Source organism: Miniopterus natalensis, chromosome 1, assembly GCF_054644295.1.
Source record: "Miniopterus natalensis isolate mMinNat1 chromosome 1, mMinNat1.hap1, whole genome shotgun sequence".
NCBI classification, from domain to species: Eukaryota; Metazoa; Chordata; class Mammalia; order Chiroptera; family Miniopteridae; genus Miniopterus; species Miniopterus natalensis.
In genome coordinates this window covers 16,955,887-16,981,255 of record NC_142081.1, presented here as the reverse complement: position 1 = coordinate 16,981,255, position 25,369 = coordinate 16,955,887, and the positions used below count along the sequence as shown (strand labels likewise).

At 44.1% G+C, this 25,369-nt stretch overlaps 1 protein-coding gene across 8 annotated transcripts in view; it reads left to right on the top strand.

Moving 5' to 3' along the window:
* The window catches only part of NRXN3 (neurexin 3), a 1,308,313-nt gene that overhangs the window by 1,129,056 nt on the left and 153,888 nt on the right, over nt 1-25,369 (top strand). For all 8 annotated transcript variants that reach the window (XM_087818808.1, XM_087818802.1, XM_087818795.1 and 5 more), the window contains one exon: nt 11,441-11,612. In XM_087818808.1, the coding sequence (XP_087674934.1) occupies nt 11,441-11,612 (172 nt within the window). The remainder of the gene's footprint in view (nt 1-11,440; nt 11,613-25,369) is intronic.

Here is a 25,369-nt window from a genome sequence, read left to right as displayed (position 1 = left end):
GAAGCAGGGTGGATTGAGGGCCTTGGTAGTGGAACACTGAACCTCACACCTCCAGGTCTACAGAACAAGTTCTCCTCGGGTCACATAGGCTTGCTGTGTCTCCTGAAGACTGTTCAGTAGACTATACAAAATAAATAATGTCCATGGTCCCCTGAGGTGTGGTCATCGTCCACATTTTCAAAAGCACTCTCCCAAAGGAAAGTTGTGGCAAAAATTGAATAGGAGAAAATGAACCATGGATGGAGCTGTTGCCCTCTGCTCTAAAGTGTGGCTTGCTGAGAAATGCCATTGTGTCAGGAGCTCAGCTAAACATTCATTGAGCCACCTCTATGGAGAAAAACATACAAAATAAAAATACATGTTCTGCTCTCACAGTGCTCACGGTCTGATTGGGGAAGATAATCATCCCATTAAAAAAATTAAAATGAATCAACCCAAACAACTGATTTTATTATTAAGTAGATCCTGGAGAGATTGTAGGATAAATGGAATATAGATCTAGTTAATTCAGGATGGCTCCAGGAGGACATGCATGTAGAGTTGTCTTCAGCTCTATACACCCATGCCCATTGGCTAGAAAAGCTGGACTCTATAGAAAAAGGAAGTGTCTTTATGACATAGGAAAAGGTACCTCATTTAGCTTTGGACTGAGCCAGGCCTAGGAGATCTGTCCTTTCTCTGGGTTGTTCCTGGATCAGTGATGCCCTAATGACCAATCAGTTGCCTTCCCTGGAGCTCATGTTGACTCTAGATCATCCTGATGTTTGATTCACTCTGGGATCTAGAGCTTGTTCTGAGTCAGGTCTGTGATTGATTCACATTCCTGAGAGGTCTTCTGTACAAGTGAAGTCTCAGTGTTTCTACTGACTGTCCAAGATCTGGATTAGAACTGACCACAGATGCCTTTTGATAGACACAGAGGGGCCTAAATTCTAGGCCATCATCACTTTAATTAAAAAAGAAAGGAGAGGGTCACAGAAACTAGCTTTTGGGTATGTTAAGTTTTAAGGTCTCATTTTCTCTCTCTAACATTGTATTCCTTAGGCTTTTGGATAAAGTATTTTAGCATCTTTATATCAATAATAAAATTGTAGTGCACCCATAAAGAAGAGAGAAAAGGAGGAATGGTTGTGTCTTTAAATGCCATAATGTGAATAATTCTTCATGTTGTGTATGGATTTATGATAATCTCCATGGATAATCCATGTACCTGAAGCTGTGGCTGGCTCCTGGATGGCTCGCAGTTTATGCCATACCATAGAGGAGTGATGACTTCTCTGTTCCTCGGGGATATTTCCCCCATTTGGCTGAAACTCACTTTACAATTTGGTACGGATACTAAATTCAAGTAAAATAAGGAGATGCATTCTCTTATCCTTCTATCAAAAGAGCATGCAGCTTTGAACTAATTCTCCATGCTGGTGTGTTGTTTGCCTTTCCAAAGGCCTGAGTCAGTTCCCTGTGACATGTTTGCCGGTCTTCTGTTTGGGTTACTTTTACTAAACTCACCCAGGGCCCAGGGAAAGCAGTCTTTTTTTCATACCTCTGCTCAGGTGTCCAGATGACTCTCCCCCCAGTGGCTTTGATGCTGCCTGGATGCCAACAGGCCTGCCTTCTTCTGATGTGCTGCAGTGGTTTAAATTTAACTTGTTTTCCTCTCTGTTGCTTTTATTATGGTGGTTGGGAATAGGTCAGAATCAACCTTTTGAATTAGAAATGCTGATATGATCCAAGGGAGAATGTGACAGGAGTGATAGTAGACAAAGAGGAGGACCATAAAACATCACCTGGAGAAAATGCCTAGCTGCGACACTATCTCCAGGACACACACGCCAGCGTCCCTCCGTGCAGACAGCTGCTGCTGATATATTAGCGTCTGCTGGCCATTTTGTTTACGATAACTAGGAAAGGAAAAATGAGCCCCTATTTCAGTGTGTTTGTCCTAAGATGATGACACAGTAGAATCTCCTTGCAGGTAAACCAAGAGAGCTCAGTGAATCACCATTTATCACTCGAGGGACTCAAATGTCTTGCAGATGCATTGGAGCCCTGGAGACTGAGCCGTTCATTGGGTTGCAAGCTAGTCTCCTCTCTCTTTCCGTCTGATGTAGCAAACTGCGTCCTGGATCTGAGTGATGTGTCCTGGCTTTTGGAGTCCCAAGCCCTTCACATGTACATGATTCACTCCACAGAACTAAGCAAATTTTCAGGAAAGAAATGTCATATCATTATAATTTTAATAACTTTACAACTTCGCTCCATCTCCTCCATTACCAGACTGTTCCTTGCTCCCATCATCTTCTTGCCAGAAGCCTCTAATTTATTTCTCTGTATCCGCAGCTGCTCACCTTCAAACACTGTTATGTTGAATTGATTTTAGTATCTAAACCATCCCTAATGGAATCCAAGATAGATTAGTTCATGGCTAAATTGGGTGACTTTTTCTATATTCCATCTTAGCTTAAAGAAGTGTGTTCTCTTTATCAGGGAATAGTTGATTGAGCAGGTATAGGCTCCCTTCCCATTTGACCTTCCTGCTCATATTTAGGTTGTTCTGAATGCTGAAACATAAACAATCTGTCAAAAGCTGGGGGGGGGGATCATGGCTAACCTCAAGTTATGCAAGGTTCTATTACAGGGGTCAGCAACATTTTTCTCTGAAGGGCCGGAGAGTAAATATTTTAGGCTTGTAGGCCACAGGATTTCTGTTGCAACTACTTAACTTTGCTATTATAATGCAGAAGCAGCCAAAGACAACACTTAATGACTGAGCACAGCTGTGTCCCAATAAAACTTTATTTACATAAACAGACAGCAGCCAGATTTGGCTCACAGTTGGCTGATCCCTGCTTCAGGGCAATCTGCCCCCTACAACTTTTGCATACCCATTCTGCAAAGGCATTATTTAAAACAATGCAATACTCTACATCAGATTTCCTGGTCATCCCAAGCACTGAAGCACTGAATCTCTCAATTTTGAAATGTATGCAGTAAATATTTTGTTGTTAGAAAACAGTATAGACGTATAGAGGTTAGCCTGGGAATTCATCTATGGAAGTGACTGAGAATGCTTCACCTATTACACCAAGAATTCTTTTTTCCTTTTTTTTTTAAATATCTTTATTGATTTTAGAGAGAGGAAGGGAGAGGGAGAGAGAGAGAGAAACATCAATGATGAGAGTCATTGATCGGCTGCCTCCTGCACACCCCCTGCTGGGGATTGAGCCTGCAACCCGGGCGTGTGTCCTGACTGGGATTCGAACCCCGATCTCCTGGACCCTGGGTCGATGCTCAACCGCTGAGCCATGCTGGCCGGGCTACACCAAGAATTCTTAATTCATGGTCGATGTTTCTTATTCACATAGGTCCATCCACCTTGAAGCCATGATGTTAACTCAGTCTGTCACTTGAAAAATAGGTAAATAATAAAGCACTTTGGGGAACCTCTAAAAGTTTCCTTGCAGCTACAGTGCAGGTCTCGAAAGGTTCCTGGCTGTTTACTGTTCTAGCTTCTATGCAGCTACTGCACATCCTGGGGCTGGACTGTCTAGTTCTAAGAGAGGGACTTTCTCCTTTGCAGCCCACTCAGAACCGATCGGACATCTTTGGGGAAACTGAAGGACCAAGGGACTGAATTAAAGTCCGAACTGTCAGCTCATGTCATTGCACCAGGGGAGATGTGCTGGGCTGACTGACTGACTTAGGGGCTGTCAGCTATTACTTAAAAGAGAAGGGGGTTACCGAGACCAAATAGGGACAAATAAAGGGCATGCACGTGAGACCTGCCACTTTCTGGCTGTGTGAGCTTGCATTTCCAAGTTTACATCTATAAAACGGGCCTGTGAGCTCAACATAGAGCACGAGCAGTGTCTAGAGATGACCTGCACCTGCTCATTGCTCACCCTGTTCTTTGAGGGCTAGGCCACAATTTTAGATGAAATATATAAAAATGGACACAAAGAGGCAATGTGTACAAAGAGGCAAACACTGGTGTACATGTGTATTACATGCCTGTATGTGTTGTGTGTATGCATATGTGTGTTATAGAAGGAATATTGCAGGTAAATATTTGTAGAACAGTTTCTCTCATGCAGCACATGCTTGGTGGACATCTGTTGGGTGACAAAGTTTTGTACTCCCTGGTGCAGAGTTTCTCAATAGTCCCTCTGTTGATATCATGGACCAGATAGTCCTTTGTTGTGTATTGTTGGATATTTAGCAGGATTCCTGTCCTGGCCTGTACTCACTAGATGCCAATAGCATCCTACCCCCAGATGTGACAACCAAAAATGTCTCTAGACATGGCCAAACATTTTTGGGCACAAAATCACCCCCTGTTGAAACTACTGCCCAAGTGGAACCAAGACATTAATATAAGGAAATGGTTCCCAGACTTTAGCAAATACCTGGAGGGCTTGTGAGAATACAGATTGCTGGGCCCCCTCCAGAGTTTCTGATATAGAGGGGCTTGCATTAGATTCAAGAATTTGCATTTCTAATACCTTCCCAGGTGCTGCTGTTGGTGGTGGTCCCAGGACCACACTGGGTAAGCACGTAGGTAAGATCTAAGAGGTTCTGGAAAAATATTCTAGACGGTTTTGAATGTGCTTCCTCATTTTGAGGATTGTAATGCTATTACTGTGAGCACAGGGCCCAAGGGCTCTTTACTAAGGAATTTGGGTGGTTTTCTCACAGCTGTGGTAGAGATTTGGGGGTAAAGCAAGGCATTTATGAGAGATGTTCGGTCTGTACTGGGTTTCTTTCAGCACTGCCCTGCCAGCTGTCACCTGAGTCCTGCCAGGAAACTGCTCCAGGTCTTGGCGTAACACTGGGGCTCCCACGAAAATGAACTATAATTTTTGCTCTGTAGTCAAATGTAACTACCAAACAAGGCAGTGTGACACTGGGTCTGGGAAGAGAAGTGAATGTTCAGAGTGAACTTGAAGGACATGATGACTCAGGATGCCAGCTTGTGACCGGTGACTTAGGGCCGTGGCTCTGACGCTCATCCTGTTCCCTGCGCCAGCTGTCTTGTCCTTCCTTGGTTCCCCACCTCGGGTCAGGGTTCCTGTTGTCCTAAGCTGTCATCCCCGCTTCTCTCTCTCATCTTTCTCCTTGCTTCTAGTTAGAGATGAAGCTGTCTCAAGCTATTTATCAGTCTTATCTCTCTTGGCCCTCTGTTAGTGTAGCAGACTGCGGATCTAATCCGCTTTAATTGATTGACCTCGGGCGGACAGACATCAGCCGACACAGGTGAAGCCCAGCTGCAGCCAGGGGCAGAGGGGGTGCTGTTTTGCTGGGTGGGTGCAAGGGTCATGGAGATCTGTGCAGATTTAGGAAAACAGAATTCGTTTCCAAGCCGTTTCATGTGAATTTTCTAGGGACGATCTGTATAGACTCTGGAGTTGATCTTGAATGGGAGACAGTCGTTCCAAATAGAGAAATGTTCTGCAGGTCCCGTGCGAAGGCCTCTGCCTCGTGCGTCACCTGTCTTGCTATTTCTCACCCAGGTGTCCCACCGACATGCGCACTGTTATCACCAACTCCGCCCCACCATCAACATCATTGTTCCCACTTCCTTTCAGGACTCTTCAGAATTTCCAAGATTTTATTCATTTCTCTGAAGGACCATTTAACACAGGAATTATTGCTGTCTTTGTGTTGTTCTCATTTTTCATACAGACAGCTTGAGATTCGGAGAGTTGAGGGACCCGCTCAAGATCACCTGGACAAGAGGCAGAGCTTTGACTGGGCTCGGGTCTTCTGATTCTAAATCTCAAGGCTTCTTGAACCCAGAGCTAATCTTTTCTCCTCCCCGGCCCTTTCTGTCACAGCTACATTTAAGCTCTTCAAGGGAAGGGGACAGGGTCATTGTCGCGGAATGGAAGTTCAAAGCCTCTCCAAGCTCCACAACTGAAGTCTTGTAAATCTGGGTGATGCCTGATGGGCTCATTCTCCATCTCATACTTCTCGAGGGAGAGACCTGATCTCCTACATCTCTTGAGTCCTTTAACAGTGCAGGAGTCTGCACCCCAAGTGCACACTCAGTGCTTCTTAGCTAGTAATTGTCCTGGGTCTAGAAGAAGGAGACCACAACATTTAAAGAATGGACTGATGATTTTCCCCAAGAGATAATTAATAGTCACAAAAAGAGCCCGTACAGTGCTCTCATGCAGTGTTTTATCCTAGAGCACTTCAGTGAAATTTTCCCTTAGCTAAAATTATCTGATGAATAAAGTAAATTGTATATCACCTTTTTGTATTTTACTGATTGCATATATAAAACACAGTGAGACTATATGCTTTGCCTAAGATTTGTTGCAAAAAAAAGCCTGAATTTTAATGACCAATTCTCTACTTTATGTGTTCAAATCCTGTTTAGCCTCCCATGGTTTTTTCTACTACAGCCACACGTTCTAATTCATTATTCAGTGATTCACGTATCTATTAATTTAACAAATATTTACGAGCACCTGCTCCTATCTCAAACAATTCCAATGTTTGAGATACCCACAGTTAGGTTAGACAGACAGGTGAGGCAGATATAAAGTATATAATATGTAATATATATCACCTTATATATATAACTCCAATTGCAACAAGTAATACATGTGACCGAAATGAAGCACGGTGGAAAACACATCGGTTTTAAATTCAGACAAACCTGAATTCTAATCTTAAATATATCTCCTATTAGTTGGTGACTTCCCAATGATCTCACCCTCTCTCTTTAACCTATAAAACCTGAAGGGTAATTGTAAGAATTTGAAAATTATTCTATTAAAAAAATATTTCCCAAGCAAGCACCTCCTCTGCCCGTCGAGGTAGTCGGGGTTATGCTGCAGCGATAAACAGCTTAAAAAAATTGGTGGCATCAAGCAGCCGAGCTTTGTTTCTCAGTCATGTTCTATGCCTATTGCTAGTTGGCTCGTTGTTGCCATCCTTACTCAGGGAGCCAGGCCCACAAAGCAGCCACGACCAGGAGTTTGCTAGGTGGAGCGGTTGAGAGGAAATGGGAGGGTCTCCCACCAGCAGCTAAGTGCATGGCTCAGGAGTGACACCCAGCTGATGGGTCAGCACTGCTCTCCGGGCCCTACACATTACCAAGGGACCCAGAGCCTCTCTCTTACTGTGAGCCCATATTGGGGGGGACTAGAAAAATGTGGTAAGCAGCGCCACTGGTGACTTTATTTTCTAGGACCCAGAATCTGAAATGGGTGTGGCAGACCTACCCGGCAGCGCCTGGACCCAAGAGGGGTCACATACATGTCGCTCTCCTTGTGTGACTGCCTCGCACTGAACTCCCAGGTCCTGCGGGAAGCCTGGAAGTGAAGAGACCGAGAACTGCTCCCTTTGCACAGCTCCCCGGCATGCCCGGGGGGTCCCCATTCTGTTTCTGTCAGCTGCAATTTTCTGAAACGGCGGATGGTGCATTCTGCCTTCCCCGGGGGCGCTCAGGAGTGAATGAAGAAATCGCCCTCAGGGAGATCTTTATTCCTGAGGATTTTTCTTCGCCCTTGTGTATTTTTGCTCCTGAAATGTGACCCCGGTGTTGGCAGCATCTCTTGGGTGACCTCCACAACACACACTGTAACGTGGCTGATGGAGGATTAGAAAACTGAAAGCTGGCTCATTTGAGCAACCAGGTGGGCTCGTAAACGGTCACCATCGATGAAGAAAGACTTACTGGCCATTGAAAGACAGCTGCTTGCTGCGCCCTTCGGCTTTTCCCTCAATGCACTTGAGGGTTCTTTAGTAACATCTTCTGATTTACCACTTGTCCCTGTTTTTAATATTGAGGAAAAGCATAGGTTGAAGTGATTGACTGGGTAGCAACTTTAACAGTGATGGGCATGGGGTTATTAACATTCATAGTCATGCTGTTTTTGCAGCTCTCTTGCTTGTCTTGGAGAGGCTTATAAAAGGCACCAAGGAACGAGAAGGGAGAGAAACCACCAAATCGTGACAGGAAATCAACCTCTCAAATGTTATTTTGTAATGTTCCGTTGGCTAAAATCTTCATTTATTTCCACCAAATTTCTTGATGACAGCGTGGCCAAACCAACAGCGTTGGAGCTCATGTAACTGCATTAACTTCGCTAATGAGGGAAAGAGAGGGGGATGATGACTGACGTTTATTGATGTCCCAAAGTATGCACGGCCACCTGCCAGGTGGTTCACACCCGCATGTTCTAAATTCCTCACAAGCTCCAGAGGTAGCCTTTCCCTTCGCCCACACGTAGGAAAATCAGAAGTTAAATAACCTGCCCGGGCTCATACCACTTTCAAAGCCAGATGTATTATTGGAACCACTGCTGCACTAGAACCCAGGTTCCTTCTGGTGAATCAATGAGCTTCTCCAATAATCAGTGTTGTTTATGCTCAAACAGTTGGATGGTTTCTTCTGATCTCATTCATGCCTTATATTTGTATAATATTTGATTATTTATAAAGTGCCTGGATATTAATCATATCATTTCAGTCTTACAACAGCCCTATGAAGTATGTACAGCTGGTACCCTGTCCCCATAATATAGTATCCAGAAATGGGTCAGGAAAGTTAAGTAACCTACCCAAGGTCCATCAGGGCTGACTCTGAAGCCAGTGGTTTTCTCCCTCATATCTCCTCTTTTCTGGACACATGGGCCATGAGAGTTTATTTTCATGACAGCTGAGTGTGATGGATTCAAACCTGAGCAACTCTACGGGTATTTGCCACAAGGCTTATAATGAACTGAGACAAAGCAGTTAGCCACAGATTATAATGCCACTGTGGTCCCATGACAAATGACAGGGAGGCTGCAGTAATGAAATTTTACGCGAGTAAATAGACCACATCTGAGGCCTAGCACAGCCGCATTTCGCGCTGCAGGAAGCGCAGGGAAACGTCTGGGTGGGGGTCCCCGCCGACAGGGGCCGCGTGCTAGCAGGATTAGGAAGATCTCTCAGAAACAGTGATTGCGGTGGCAAATGTGTGGAGCCTCCGATAAGGACCAAATATTTATTCTGGCAGAGATTAAATCTCTGCTTTCCCTGAATCTATTATGGATCTTGCAGAGAATCTGCCCAAGAATATATCTCACTGATCAACCAGCTCACTGAGCCAGAACTGTCCTTTGCCACTGCTGTGGCTGCAAAGCTGCAGAAGGCTGGTTGAAAGGTCTCCTCTCTCCCCGGACGCTGTTCTCCATCCAGGATTAATTAGTGACTCAGAGGTGAGCTGAGTCACCAGCAGTCCTTTCCACCCATCCGGGGTTCGTACAGTGACTTCTCATCAAAGAACAGTTGTGCAGTAACAGCCCACATGTGTGGGGTGGGCAGAGGAGGAGCGGTGTCTGCAGCCATGGTTTCCTAACTCCCCCTGTCCGTTCATCTGCTAAACAGGTCCTGACTCAGGTTACTACAGCTTTGCTTATTTAGGGACCAGGGTGACTAGGTACCAACACACATACACCCTTAGAAATGAATGCCAATTGTTTAAGAAAAAGCCAAAACGTCCTATTGTCATTTCTGAATTCCCAGAGACTTAAGGTGTGAGAATAAAATGGATCATAATGTCATTAATTGTGGGCATGAAGGGTGCAAAACCCCTATCATATCATCAGGCCATTTATCCACGCATCGTATTTTAATGCTCGGGACTGTTTAGTGCTGAAGATGCAGAGGTGGGGATAGAGCAGAACAAAACCGAGAGCACAGTGCCCCGTAAACAGGGGTTTCAGAGATCCTGAGAGCACGGAGACTCCTGAATCACTTTCCCCAGAGAACAGGCATCATTTTACAGCCCCTGCTGTGCTACAGGGCACCAAGGACGCAGCGGTGTCGCCCCTGCGCCTCAGCCTCCCTGAGCGCTGAAAGCAGCCTTTGTTGATCAGCCTAGATTCTCCTTTCCAAGGCCGAGGCTCCCGGGTATTTCTCCATCCTTTGGTTGGACACGAGGTGTGTTCATACACTACAGGAAAACTGGCGAGTGGAGAAAAGCCTGGTTTTGAATAAATATGGGAAGTGTACCAAGCTCTGTGGAGACCAGTGCCTAAAATCTCACCAGAAGTTGCAATTTATTGACTTTAAGCACAGTAAATGGTTAATAAACATTGTATTTATGTGTCGAATGAATGAATAAGTGAATGAATGAATGAATGAAACCAAATTATTAAATGTGAGGTGCGGGCAAACCTTTCTTACATCTTAGTTCGTATGGATCCTGGACCTTCTCCCCATAACCTTCCCTGTCCTCCCTCCTCGTGCCCCTTCCATCACCTTCCTCCTCCTGTTCTACCTCTGCCTCTTGACTTGGGACGCAGAGGATCGCAGACTAGGTGGACAAATATTGTGGCTCAGTCTTCCGGAGCCTCAGAGTTACAGCTCACTGGTATTATCCGTCAATGTCCAACCTGTTGCTCAGCCAGTAAGTCAGACTATCCCTTTGCCTGTTCCTCCTGGCGCCCTCCAGGCCTCGATGCCTTCCCAAGAGGTGGGGAGAGACCGGTTGCCTCCGATCAGCAAGGTTGCTTCCATCCCATGCCCCACTGGAATACTAATTCCAGCTCTCAGTTGTGGCTAATTACTAGAGAAGACTGGGAGTTTTAATAGCACTGTTACTTATGCGTCAGCGGTTCACTTCCTCGGAGGTGGATGGTATCACCACCTCCACCTTCAGCACCGCCACCACCAGCTCCGCCACCATCCCCTCCATTGCCACAGTGTCTGTCTTCTGGGACTCATGGTGTTTTCTCTTGCAGAAGTCTTTTTGGGCATCAGAGATCCCTTCTGCTGTATAACATAAAGCTCTTGCACTGAATATTATACCCTCTTCGGATTAATCTTAGGAGTGGGGCTGCAAGTGGAGAAGGGGGGACAGCCAACTGGCTCTGAAAACCCCAGTGCAGTTTCACTGGCCTCTACTGAGGGTGCATTGTCTGTGCTTTAGACCTTCAGAGAGGCATCTTCGGGAGTTGGTCCATAGTACTAGTTCCTCTGCCATTGGCTCCTAACGACTCGGTACCCCTCCCCTTGGCCTTGATTACCCAACATGTGCAGGCAGGCTTAGCTTCACTCTTTAACCCTACATCTGAATTGTGAGGTGCTCTAGGGCCCGATGCCTCATTAGACTCCCCTAGAAAGCAGGCCTGACACACCGCACAGAAGTGAGCGATGCTGCTCTGCACAGTCGTTAGGTAGTTCTGTGGTACCAGCTCTGATATCTGTTGAGGGCCATTAAATGATGTAACCTGTGCAGTGCAGCCTGTGAGAGCAACCTGGGTCGCTTGACACCACTGGCTTTCGTGTTTAGGATGAAAGCCCATGGAGAAATGATTAGCTTCATGCTGACACCTCCCTCTGGGCACCTACATGTGTATTGTTAGTTGGTGGATCAACTTCAAAGGCGGAGAAGCTTGCGGTTGGTGATAACTATGCCTTTTGTGTTTCTTTGTTACAGGAACAGGGGAAAATTGGCGTTGTCTTCAATATCGGCACAGTCGACATCTCCATCAAAGAGGAGAGAACCCCAGTAAATGACGGTAAATACCACGTGGTGCGCTTCACTCGGAACGGAGGCAACGCCACGCTGCAGGTGGACAACTGGCCCGTGAACGAGCATTATCCCACAGGTACGTGCCTTCCTCTCAATGGCTCTCCCATTCTTACTTCTGAATGGTAATTGTCTCATGCCCGTCACTAAATGGTAAAACACTGAATATTCAGTGTACATTTCTGGGTTTTGTATGAGAAGATCAGTTATTTCCTTAGGACTTGGCCGAGTGCAGGGAGCTTCTGGAGACCCACTAACTATGCACTGAGCACTTTTTGTCAGCCTGACTGGCTCATACCAAAGACCATTACTGTAGGATTTCCAGGGTGTTGCAAATGACGAGCGGTGCCTCGGGAAGGAGCAGCATCTTTATCACGAGCTATTGTGGATCATCCTGGAACAATCCGTTTGGGATCTAGATTCTGTGTAGGTGTGGCTGAGGGTTCACAGGGCCAGAGACAGCAGAAAGACTGTGAAAGGAAGTTTACTAAACCTGAGTGGGTGAGCAGTAAGACAAGGGAACAGAGAAAAACAAAGGGTGGGATTTCATTCATTTGGTTGACTTTGCCAATTTTTTTTCCCACTTACACTAAGCCTGCCTTCATATGCAGGGATTGGTGCTAGTAGGCATTTTAATAGCAAGCCTTCTGGTGTAGGAGGGAGAGGGGTTAATCATCTGTTTAAATTTCATAGTAAAGGAGCATTTGCCAACAAACTCCCTGAGCCAGATGGCGCCATCAAGGGCAATGGGAGAGAAGGTGGCTTCTTTAAAAGATCATTTCAATAATCCCCTAGTTTTCCCTCCCATCTCTCACTTTTCCTAAGAAAAGAGCCCTGAATCCTGATCATAAATGTTTCAGGAACAGAAGGGAAAATACTCTTGCTAAGGGCCTCCACGATTGTATTACCACCTGGTGGGTACAAGAGAATAGCTCAGAATATTGAACTTCCCATTAATGTGGGTGTGATGCTATGTCTCACTGTCAATCTCCTACACTCCAAATTCCCCATAATTTCCTCATGTTCATCCTTTCACTTCCTTTATGCTGAGGTGTGCACAGAGATGAGAAAGCCAGAAGCCCTTGTTCAGAAATTTAAGAGCTGTTTAACTACTAATCATTATGGCCCAAGAGTTCTGAGTGACCTGAAGGCTTTGATTATGTTTTCATACCTCACTCAGCATTAATTTTTTTAAAAACCAATCAGAAATAACTGTACTACTGGGTTTTCCCCCTAATAGCCAGCCTTCCTGTGTCTAGTTTAAGCACTATGGGAGCGTCCACAAAGACCAAGCCAGACTCCCACGTTATTGAAGCAGAAAGCCCCACCTACCCCTTTATCTACTCTCTCCATCTCATACAATACCCAGCTCAGCCTTTGCTGGGAGTCTCCTGTCATACACTTAGCACTTCTTAAATTAAGTCACAAAAATGACCTTATGTGATTATCTCTGAGCCTTGGAAGGGAGCCAGAGGTGTTAACAGCTACTATGAATTTTTATCATCAGCCAAATTCACTAGACACCACTAGACCTGATTTTTAAATGCTTCTTGCTTAAACTCTGGGGGATGGGGGTTGCGGGGAAATCAAAATAGCTCGAGGTCTTAAAAGCTGTTTATTTGCTCATAAGAAACATCGGTGTCTCTCCATGCATGTTATCATTGGCCCTTCCAGTGCTGCTGTAGGGTTTGTCATGTTTTTATTAGGAATTTCAAAGATTTCTAAATTGATATTAACCACTTGCCCTGAGCCAGTATAGAATCTATGAGGTTGCTGCCAGCAATGAAAAGGCTCTTTGATGGTAATTTTAAAGCCACAGATATGTAAGGGAACCGGTGACCCTTGCTGTGTGCCTACCTCTTTGTATCGTTAGTTCCAAATTATAGGTTGCTTCCTATGTTTTCAAAACAGAGAACAACCTTTCTTTAATGGCATTGCTTCCCACAGAAAACTATTATTACTAGTAACTGTTGGTAACTGTTACTTGGTAATAATAAGTGTTATTATTATAGGACATGATACAGTATGGCAGTTATAAATATGGGCTTTGGAGGCAACTGGCTGGCCTTGGGATGTGGGTGCCGTTCACTGTGAGTCTAACAGTGGATTAAGACTTTGAAATGCCCTGAGCACTGAAATATTGGTGCCTCTCTCCACATATACTTCAAAATACAACAACACTAAGTGTAGAAGTATCTAACAGGCCTGATTTTTCTACTCTGATGATCACTGTAATGCTTTAAAAACATCAGATTCTTTCTCCCCATTTTCTCATTTTTCACTCTGTTTTCTTGGTTCCCTAAGTAAGTGTTCATTCCTCATATTTGGTAATGCAGTTCCAAATCTTAGGGAAGCCCTTCAACCTCCCGAGTATTTGTTACCTGGTCTGTAAAACGTAGTAATGATAATACTTACTTTCCAGGGTTAATGTGAAGATTGAGTTGAACGCATGTAAAATGCTCAATGTAATTCTGGGTCAATTAAGTCAATACTCAATAAACATTAGTATGAGGATTTCCAAACACATGGGTAGCTTTTTTTTTTTTTTAAACTATTACGTATTCACGCACACAGGCTACTTCATTTTGGCTTAAATTGGGTAGGGTAGATATGCTTTTTTTTTTTTTTATCCTCTCCTGAGGATATTTTTCCATTGCTTTCCAGAGAGAATGGAAGGGAGAGAGAGAGAGAAACATTGATGAGAGAGAGATGCATCGATAGGTTTCCTCTCGCACGTGCCCCAACCGGGGCCAGGGTTTGACCCAGGTACCAGCCCTTGGCCAGAATCCGACCCAGGCCCCTTCAGTCCACGGGCCAATGCTCTAGCCACTGAGCCAAACCAGCCAGGGCTAAATACTCTTTTTCTACATTTCAAATTTCAAAAGAGACTCAGGGAGATGCTGGGTCTTTCCTAAGGTCATATAGTGAACAAGGGACAGAACTAAGACCAGATTCTACAGTTCTCAGCTGGGCACAATGCCCACTCTCACCCCCACAGCAAATGGGGGGATTTGTTGAAAAGCGCACCAACAGGCAGGGGCATCACTCTTTCTGTGTCACCTTAGGTTTATTTCTTTTCTGTGAAGTGTCATATTACAAAGGCGAGCATCACTAAGCACATGTAGGTGGTAACTGTGAGATGAGTTGAAAATCCTCCTTTAAAGAGAGTTCTTTAGCTGCGCTGAAAGGCTCATTTGTAAGGTCTTCAAGCCATCCCGATGACAATGGCAATGGCAATGGCAGTGTGCTTCCATGGAGCAACGGAAATAGTACAGAAAAGTGTTTAAAGGAGCTCTCACCTCCTGTCAAGGCTTCCTGGGAGTGGCTCACTTTTGAGCTTCGGACACCTTACTTTCTCTCTTTCCCGCTTTCCTGTGAGTCTGAAAGGACCCCTTTAGCGAAATGTAAAGCATCATCAGAGCTATCTGGCAATGTTTAATTAATCTGTATTCAACCATAAGAGCAAAATACCCCCTGTATCTGGCCATCAAGGAACAAAGCCACCTGGACATAGTTTTTATGGAAGTGATGCATTCTCCTCTTTAATTGATAGTATTTAATTGATAGTAATAAATATAAGAACCATCAAGAGGAGCTTAGTTGTGCTATTTTTCTACTGCTAACACTTAAACAGTAAAGAAACATGGAGTGGCCCCTGTAGAATATTCACCTGAGTTTTTTCATTCTGAAGACATGCTCTCAGGTCAACTCCAGAATCTCCTCATGGGCATTTATGGGGTTTTCTATGGCTCTACTGAAACATTGCACTGTGAAATATTTAGAAACCAGCCAGGCACAGGGCATGTAGCATACATGCTCTTTGTGAACCAGGAAGGATCTAAAATTGAAAATACTTCTGTAGCCACCAGAACCTTATATCAGTTAATTCTGGGAGATGGGGCTCAAAAGCAGCTTCTTCCTCTGAACCTGAAAATAGAAAGGTTGAGGAATAGGAGAGGGAAATAAAAGAAGAATCAGCCCAGAGCTAGCATCCAGACACTGACAAATGTGCTTTATAAAGCCTCTGATTACTGTCTTGACACAATGCAGTGGTGGGGAAAAGGGAGGGGAGGTGAGAGGTGAGTTGAGCTGGAGAAATTAATTTTAGCCCCAGCTCTAGGCCCCCTGGGCTGCCGGGCTGCCTGGGGTTATTACAGATCCTCTCTCTGCTGCCAGTGGGTGGCCAGTTGTGTCATCAGGGCTGTGAAAACCCTGAGCACCGTGTAATAAGGGGCTTTTCAAGTCAGAGCCAGGCCCTGATGTGTAGGACTCTCCATCTCCCCATGCCAGGTGGTGCTGAGGAGAGCAGGGTCCCTGGTATTTGTTTTTCCTTCTTGAGACTGCAATCCGAGTCAGTTGAAGCCCTCTTGACTGGAAATCCCTTCATGAGTCGATAAAATGCCCACTGATGACCTAAGCTAAAATCGTGCGCCACCACCCAACTCAGAACATGAAAAGGATGGGGAAACGGCTCCCCTTCTAGGACCCTAGATTAGAAAACTCCCTCTTCATATTTAAATGTGTCAACTTCCAGGAAACCTTATCTTTGTGGTCATTGTAGGTAAAACATTGTTGTGGTGTTTCCTGATGTCCAAGTGCCTTCAGATGCACTATTACCCATGAGCTTCCCTCCATCCTATGAGGGAACTGGGTTTGCTATTATTACTACCACCGTACCCATCTTAAGGTTACACCACTGAGGCTCCGAGAGGCTAAATACCTGACCCAGTATCACACAGCTTAAGGGATGGAGCCAAGATTCTTTTCGGATGCTCAGATCCCACTACCTCAATTTTCCTGCACATTTTTCTCTTTCTCAGAGTCGTGCTTTGATTGATACTGACACTAGGTTTTTAGGTGTTTGTTTTTCCATCAGAAGTATTCTGAACTAGAAGCCCCTGTCAGACGAGTGTAGTTAGGGTTTCTCAGCCTTGGCAGTATTGACATTTTGTGCTAGAGAATTCCCTGCTGCAGCCGGCTGTCCTGGGCATCGTGGGAAGCTTAGCAGCATCCGGATTCCCCCAGCTACCTGCTGGTAGCATGTCTCCACTACCAAATGCCCTTTGGTGGCAAAGCCGTACCCTGTTCAGAATTACTGAGTTAGAGAAAGTCTCCAACTTATTTTATTTTAAATGCTTATTGTCTTTATACAGTGTAGACACTATACCGGGGATAAGAGAAATTTCTTTGTCCGTATCTCAGCCTAGCTTATGGAGACCGTGAAGGGTGAAAACAACTCTGTGTACTTGACAGGACGCTGATGTTTCTCAGGCCTTGGGTTTTCATGAATTCCTAGCCAGAAGGGTTTCTTTCCTCTTCTTTCTGTCTTTGGCTGCAAACATCTGAATTCTTCCCAGATGTGAAGCCCACATTACAACAAGCCCCATCTACCCGCTCGCCCGTCCATCCGTTCAGGACCAGTGTCACTCTCAGTTCAACGGGGGGGGGGGGGGGGGGGGGGACAGACAGGGAAGCCCTGGCAAGGGAATGGGAGGTACAGATACAACCCAGGGGAAAGGCCAGAGCTGCACTTGGTTGCCAGACTGCAGAGATGTAACGGTGGCTAGGGAGAGGCTGACTTAATGAATGTGTTTGAACGTCGCTAGGTGCACATTTTAAAACCATCTTATAAATAAGTTATTCCAACATTCTGTCACAAAGCATGTCCATTAATCAGTCAGACCAGTGCATCCCAGATATTTGCACAGATAGTGGCTCTTTCCAATTTTCCAGGAATGAACAGGGACTCACAAGGAGACAAGTGTCTATTTCCAAGGGACTTTCGACTTGTGGGGGTTGGTCATTGGTAAAAAATGTTTTAAAAATATTTTCAATAGAGAGAGAATGTGTGTGTGTGACTGCACATGAGATTCTCCTGGTAACTTATTTCTTTAATCCTCAACTGAGGACATGCCTAGAGAGAGGAAAGGAGAGATAGAGAGACAAACATTGATCCGAGAGAGAAACATTGATCGGTTGGCTTAGGTACGTGCCCAACGTGGGATCTAACCTGCAACCCAGGCATGTGCCCTGACCCCTGAACAGGAATGGACTCGGCAACCCTTCAGTGCACAGGATGACACTCAACCAACTGAGCCACTCTGGCCAGGCACCTCCTGGTGACTTTTAATAAACGGTGAGTGCTCAGGGCCCAGTCCCAGGTCACCTAATTTAAATGGTCTGGGATGTGGTCCATGGATCAGCAGCAGCAACATCACCTGGGAGCTTCTTAAAAATGCAGAGTCTCTGCCCCACCCTAGACCCACTGAATCAGAATCTGCATTTTAACAAGATACCCAAGTGGTTCATGTGCACAAGTAAAATTTGAGAAGCACTGGTCCAGGCATTAATAGTTTTTAAAATCCCATGGTGATTTCATGTGCAGCGGGATTTGAGAATCACTGATATTTAGAGAGCTAAATATGTCTTTCTTCCTTCTTGCAGGCTGTGCTGTTCAATACGGTAGCCGCTAACCACATGTGGCCACAATTACAGTGTGGCTGGTATGACTGAGGCCCTGAAGTTTTATTTTCATTGTGCAGTTGCTATGTCCTAGGCACTGAGGGGTTTAAATACATTTTCTCATTCAATTCTCAGATGAGCCTCTCAGGCTGGCGGCTGGTGGCTGGTGTTGGAGAGCGTAGATATAGAATATACTTTCTCTTATTACATTTTGCCTGTTTTACAGAAAGCAAATTTTCATTTATGTCATTAATAAAGTAACAGGCATTTATCCTCATAGACCTCTTGAATCCATCTAATGTACTTTGTCATTGCACAATCACTGGGATCACACCTTCACTCCATTCGTGGGGTGATTGTCCCAGAGATGTAGGAAATGGCAAATACACTCATCACTCAGGCAGTTCATCCAGATGGTGATGGATGCCCTCTGTGGGGCATTTCCTACGTATTCCCCATTCACGTACATCTTATTAAGCCTTGATATAACCCTTGAGGTCAGTGTCAGTTTTATTCTCCCATTACAGAGTAGGAACATTCCTGAGATCTCAGGCACTTGCCTGGCCTGCAGAGTGAGTGGACATGCTGGGACTCCACTCCAAGACCACCTGGCTTGACAGCCCCGGTTTTTAATCGTTTTCCACAGATTCCTTTTGGTACCCTGGAAAACTTGCATGCCCCAGAAATTCTGATCTTAACCCAAATCTGGGCAATTTAGAATTTTTCTCTCAAGTTAAATCTCTAATTTCTCCCAGGTTAGAAGTCAACACTCTCCTGAGCATCTATGACGTCTGCCTTCCGCCCCATCATCAGTTAGTTCTTTGGGGACGTTGGCAGCCTCTTTCCTTATATGATCCCATTTCACCTGCTAGCACCACATCTAAGCATCAGGGAAGAGCTTTATTAGATGCAGGTATGTTTTACTGTTTAATGGTCTTGCTTGGGGGATGGAAGAGCGATGAGGGGGCGCTTAGTGTTGTTGTTTTTTTAATTTTTACCTTACCAGGCAAATCTTTCCCTTTTGTGAATTCCCAGCCACAGGTAAACAGCCTTGTATTTTACAAGTTAAATACAGATGCTTCTCAGCTTACAATGGGTTTATTACATCCTGATAAACCCACTGTTAAGTTGAAAATACCGTTAAGTTGAAAATGCATTTAATGCATCTAACCTACCAAACATCATAGCTTAGTCCAGGCTGCCTAAAACGTGCTCAGAACACTTACAGTAGCCTGGAGTTGGGCACAATCATCTTACACAGTGAATACTGTGGAGTATGGGTCGTTTACCCTCTTGATTGCTGAGCTGATGGGAGCCGAGGCTCGCTGCCAATGCCCAGCATCACAAGAGAGGGTCTCTTGCACAGCACTAGCCTGGGGAAGAGTCTATGGTCAAAGCTCAAAGTGCAGTTTCTACTGAGTGCATTGCTTTCACATCATCACGAAGTCAAAAAATCTTAATTCAAACCATCATAAGCAGGGAACCTATACAATCACTGCTATCAAACCTAGAGCCTGTCTCTCTCTGTCAGTGTCCCTCAGAAACTGATAAGCAGTTCAAGGCAAAAACTATAGGCTTCTGGCTAAAATGAAACGTAACTACTCAGAGGAAAAAAGACGAGACCCTTCATTGACCTTGAACAGCACGGGATTGAACTGCATGGGTCTACTTATATACTGGTTTAGGTTGTTTTGTGTGTGTTTCTCAATAAAGATTGTTAATGTATTTTCTCTTCCTTATGATTTTTATAATAATATTTTATTTTCTCTAGCTTCCTTTATTGTAAGAATATGGTGTGTGACATATATAACATACAAAATCTGTGTTAATTGAGTATATGTAAGGCTTTTTCAAAAGTAGGCGCTTAGTAGCTGAGTCAAAAGTTATACACGGATTTTGGACTGTGTGGGGCTCGGCACCCCTAGACCCCCTACATTGTTCAAAGGTCGGCATAGATGTGTGTGTGTGTATGAGAGAGAGAGAGAGAGAGACACAGACAGACAGACATCCCATAGAAGAGAAGAACATTTGGGAGAGAAGGAAAGGAAGCCCATCTTCACATGGCCCCTGGACACAAGGCACATGCCCCTGAGACATTAAGGTGAAACATGACTCAAGGTTATTTATCAAATAAATAAATAACACACAAATGAGTTTGTTATAATGGTGAAGGTGTATATCTGATAATGTGGTAGCAATTATAGTAACTAAAGACAGTATTTATCCAGACTTGACTCATGGACAGAGCAGTGCTTTTGATCTTCTAGAGGGATGTTGAGCAAAAGAACAATTTTGCTGGAAACTTCTATGGGACTTTATAAGATGCACAACTTAGTCTTGGGTCCCGGTTTATGTTTTCCTCATCTTTAGTAGACTCCCTTGGTATTTAGAGGGGAAGGTGAAATTTCACAAATTTAAAGGCACAGGATAAATATTTATTTAACTGTAAGTTAAATATTGTACATGTTATATCTAGTAGATTCAGTGAAATAAGTAATGAGACATTTGAGGGTCACTTCTGGGTACTATTTAGGCAAACAGATTTCTTAATATCTATGAATAATGAGTATATTTATATTAAATCCATGGAATAATGCCTTCAGTATTAGAAATACAAGGTAGTCACCTTTTGTGTGATTTTTAAACTATACTCATCTGAGAGAGTGTAACATAAAAATACTAATAATATCTCACTCTATGTAAGGCCTCTGCACTACACAAATTCTTCTAAGTTGAAACAATCATCGACATTGCACAATTTCAAAGGCAGGCTAAGTGAATTACAAGTTCTGTATGCTCTATTGTCACAAAAAAGCTCCACTTTAGGTAGTTAATAAAGATTCCGGCATGCAGAATTTGTCTTTAATTACGAAAATCTAGAATTATTATCCCAACCATAAAATTCAATTCCCCTCTGCTGTTTTCCTCCCGCCCCAGACTTTGATGAACATCAAATGTCCTAATGCCTATACCATACGAGAGCATAAGAAAAGTTTTCAAGTTTCAGTCTCTTCCATTTAAGTTTTGCACAAGGTCGCAGGGTCCCTCTAGTTATTTAAAGTCTAAAAAGAACATGTAGCTTCTTACAGAAAGGTGGTACCTAAATATCCAATAAAAATAATATATATCCACATACAGTGTGTGGTTTATAATTCTGTAAAGCACGGAGGGTAATGAAAGGCGCTCTAGACTGTAAATCACTCAATCGATTGTAATCATATTGCAGCTCATCTCAAGGAGATAAAGATTTCCACTCCTCTAAAATCCCCGTCAATACCCCAGCAGACTGAAGTCGGGGAGAGGAGGGTCGGGGGAAGGAGGGATGGAGTCAAGGACAGAGAGGCACTGCCAGCCTTCAGTTCGTGGAGCTCACGTGCCCCGGGTTAGATGCCCAGCGATGTTTGGGTTTGCTCCGGGAAATGCACTTCTTTTTCACATGGTACTTCTACGGCCTGACAGTAAGTCCCTGATGCTCTGTGTGGGCCGGGGCGGAGGGGTTTGCCAAATGCCCGTGGTGGACACACAGCACATGAGGGGACTAGGTACATGGGTGGCAAAGGACAATTCAAGCCAAGAGCTAAAGGTTATATCAAAACAAATGATAGAAATCAATGGATAAAGGGCCAGAAAAAGTCATCATATTGCACTTTCATAAAGCAGAAACAGCTTAGAAATCTTTTGACTCACAGGTGTTGCCTTTTATATTTAAGAAATTTTGTTAATCTCCTCCCCCCATTGGTGAGGTCAGTTTGAGGGGGGTGATCTCCTTATGCATTCTATTATTCACCATTCAACAAATACTTATTCAGAGTCCAACTGACAAGTGAATCCATGCTGGTGATGGGCATGTGATGGAAAATAAAACACAGACCCTGCCCTCAAGATTTTATATTCTAGTGGAATAGAAAAGCACGTAAACCAACAAGATCGTTTTTTAAAAATTTAATTGTTTGGGTTTTTTTTTAATTGACTTTAGAGAGAGGAAGGGAGAGGGAGAGAGAGAGAAACATCGATGTGAGAAACATCAATCGGCTGCCTCCTGCACGCCCCCTACTGGGGATCAAGCCCACAACCTGGGCATGTGCCCTGACCAGGAATCGAACCGGCCACCTTTTGGTGCATGGCAGGATGCTCAACCAACTGAGCCACACTGACTGGGGCCCAACAAGATAGTTTTAATGCTTAAATTCTATTGGGCAGTTATTAAGTGCTAGGTACTGCACTGAGTTCTGATATTAAATCTTCCCAATAGCCCTAAGATCTCGAGACTAGTTTTATCATCATTTTGTAAATGGGAAAGTGCACACTTGTAAGATTAACTTTCCCAAGACCATAAGCTATGCACGAAGACCCGGAACTCAAGCCTGTATCTCTTGGAGGGCAAACCTAATGCTCCACCCATGCTCTATACTATACTGTACCTGCAGTTCCAAACAGTGCAAGAAGATGCTCTTGTTCGGGTGGGGTCTGGGTTCAGTGGCATGCGTAAGTGCCTGTCGGAGCCTGAAGTTGGGCTGTGACCTTGGGCCCTCTAGGACAATGGTAACAACTCTGCTCCCATACCTAGACATAGACAATCATAAACTGCGACGTGACAGCCTGCACCCTGCCCACTGAGGGAACCAGAGGCAGGCATTGTTCATACGTTATTTCGCTTAATGTAATCTTCCCTATGGTTTTAGGAGAAAAGTACATTAATCTCCCTGTTTTACAGACAAATAAACCGAGGCTCAGGGAGTCAGAGCACACGTGTTGCAGCCGCGGGGCCTGGAAGCGTCAACGCTGGGCTTCTGTACAGATGTATAGCTTCCCCCACCCTGGCCTTTCTGGTTACTCCACTTCCCCTCCGTTTCTCAGGAGCACTGCAGTTTGCATTGTGTGCATAGAGCTCAACTCATTCCGTTGACAGATGTAAATTCACAAGCAAATTTACTATTGTTCCCCACATCCCAGTGCACGCAGTGCACGCTGTAATCACATTATTAAACATTCACTAGAAACGTGCTTCCACCCGATGCACAATTGCCAGTCTCAATGTTTAATTAAACTAGATTTGTTTTCATTTTAATCACATTATAGAGATGTGGTTTTCTCAGAGTTCAATGGTGAAATCTTCATTCCAAATGCCTACGAGCGCCTGAGAGCTGTATATCCTGGAGAAGGGAATGAGACTATTACAGCATATCGTTGCATAAAGGATTTTAGGGGAATGATATTAATTGTAATAGGCAGCACTGATACAGTGCTTGTTTTGTGCTGGGCTCATGGATTATAACACTGAATCTTTCTCACAGCATCCTAGAAAAAGGGAGTCTATTATCATTCCCATTTTAGAGATGAGAAAACTGAGTCTCAGAGAGGTTAAGTAACACACTCTCGGGTATCATACAATTAATAGGTAATAGGGCCAACTTGGATTTGAATTTAAGCATGGGGACCCTGATACCTTTATTTAAACTTTTCCTCTAAAAAGCCAAATAATAAATATTACAGGCTTTTTGAGCTATAAGGTCTTTCTTGCAATTATTTAACTTGCTGTTGCAGTACAGAAACGACCACACCCAGTACACAGATGAACGGGCACGGATGTGTTCTAAAAAGAAACTGCGATGAGCCAGATGTGTCCCTGGGTTGTAGTTGGGGGACCCTTGATCTAGGTCATGCATATTTTGACACCTATAGCTCTGTTTTTACTGATCCGTCAGCTTTACTTTGTGGCTTGTCTCACCTCTGCTTAGAATGAAGGGAGCAAGAGGGTCTCTAAGTGGGTGAGTTAAATCCCAGAGATGCAGGCGATAGTACTGCTCAGTAGATTGGCCTGGACCCCCTGTTGAGGTTAATTCAAGAAAAAGAAATACATGATGAGACAGGCAGTGTATTTACCTGTTCTTATATAAGCAAACAAAACCCCCACCACACCCTGCTGTCCTGACGGAGCTCCAAAGACACAGGCCAACTCCACCTTTACTTATGTTATGCCTTACGTCGCTGAGAGCGGGATCTGAAAACAGCAAACCCAAAGCATCCTTATTTCTCTAGTTCTGTTACTTCTGCTTAGTAACTTTAAGTTGCAGTGACCCAAATACACTTTTCTCCTCCCTTCTTAGGGAAGTTCAGATAGTTTTCTTTTGAATTTGTGGGTTTTTATTAGCCCCTGGCTCAGCTGCCCTAGCCTGTTCTCTTCCCTTCTGCAGAGAGGGGCTAACCAACTTCTTAGCACTTATATGTCCTTCTCCCTGCTCCCTGATGTCTGTCTACAAGTCCCAGGGAACACCCCCTTCATTTTCTCCGCATCGGTAGTCCCTGACCTGTTGATGACCCGCTCGGGCCCTGGTCCCATAGACCGTTGATCTGCCACGACGAGGGTGGACTCTCTGGATGTGACCCATTTCCATCATGCTGTTGAGTGTCAGAGACTTCAGAATCTGTTCCCTATGATCAAAGGGACAGGAACCAGGTTATGAGTTTTTACAGGTTTGTATATACACACAAGCATTCCCAAAGTTAAGCTACATACTTAAAATGAAAGTAAGGCAGACTAGATTTTATTTGTACAAAACAGGGCTTCTTTCACATTTTACTGACCTCAGTATTGACTATAATAAAATTGTCAATCAAAAGTCAAAGTTCCCCCCAGGTGGATAGAAAGCAGATACTACCAGACGTGGCTCCCTATAGCTCAAGGAAAGTGGTCGCGGTTTTGTTAACCCCCTGCTTTTTGAGTCAAAGTGCCTATATAGTAGTTGCTCAACAAATGTCAACCAGTACAGCTGTACTGAGATGATTGGATTCTTCTTCTGATTTCACCATCTGCATATACACAACAACAATAGACACCAAGGGAAAGAACACCTTTTATGAGCATTAAACATACTTGTTTTAAAAGCAATGAGAAAATATCAAATGCTTTATTAGGGATAATTTTTTAAGATTTTACTGGGAAATTTATCTTTGTTGAGACAAATCTGATCTTATTAAAACACGTTTACATTGCAAAGGTGATTATAGGTTTCAAAGGATAGATTTCTCCGTGTGTTTAGACAAAATGATAAAAGGGAGGAAAGAGGACATGTAGGCATCCATGAAAGTTTCAAAAAACCCCACTAAATATAAATCTAACACAAATATAAATGGAAAGTAAATCTAAACTCTCAGACAGGCAAGGTTTAGAAATATTTCATTTTTAAACCTATATAAAACTGTGGTGAGATGCTGTTGCCAATAAAATAGGAATTTATATAAGTGAAGCACAAACTGAAATAGAACCAAGTGCTTTTAGACTTTCAAAATGAATAGCTGGATCTTTCACTGAATTTTCTGGGTGGTGAGGACAGAGCTGGACCTCCAGGAGAAGTAAAAATGGAGGTAATACAT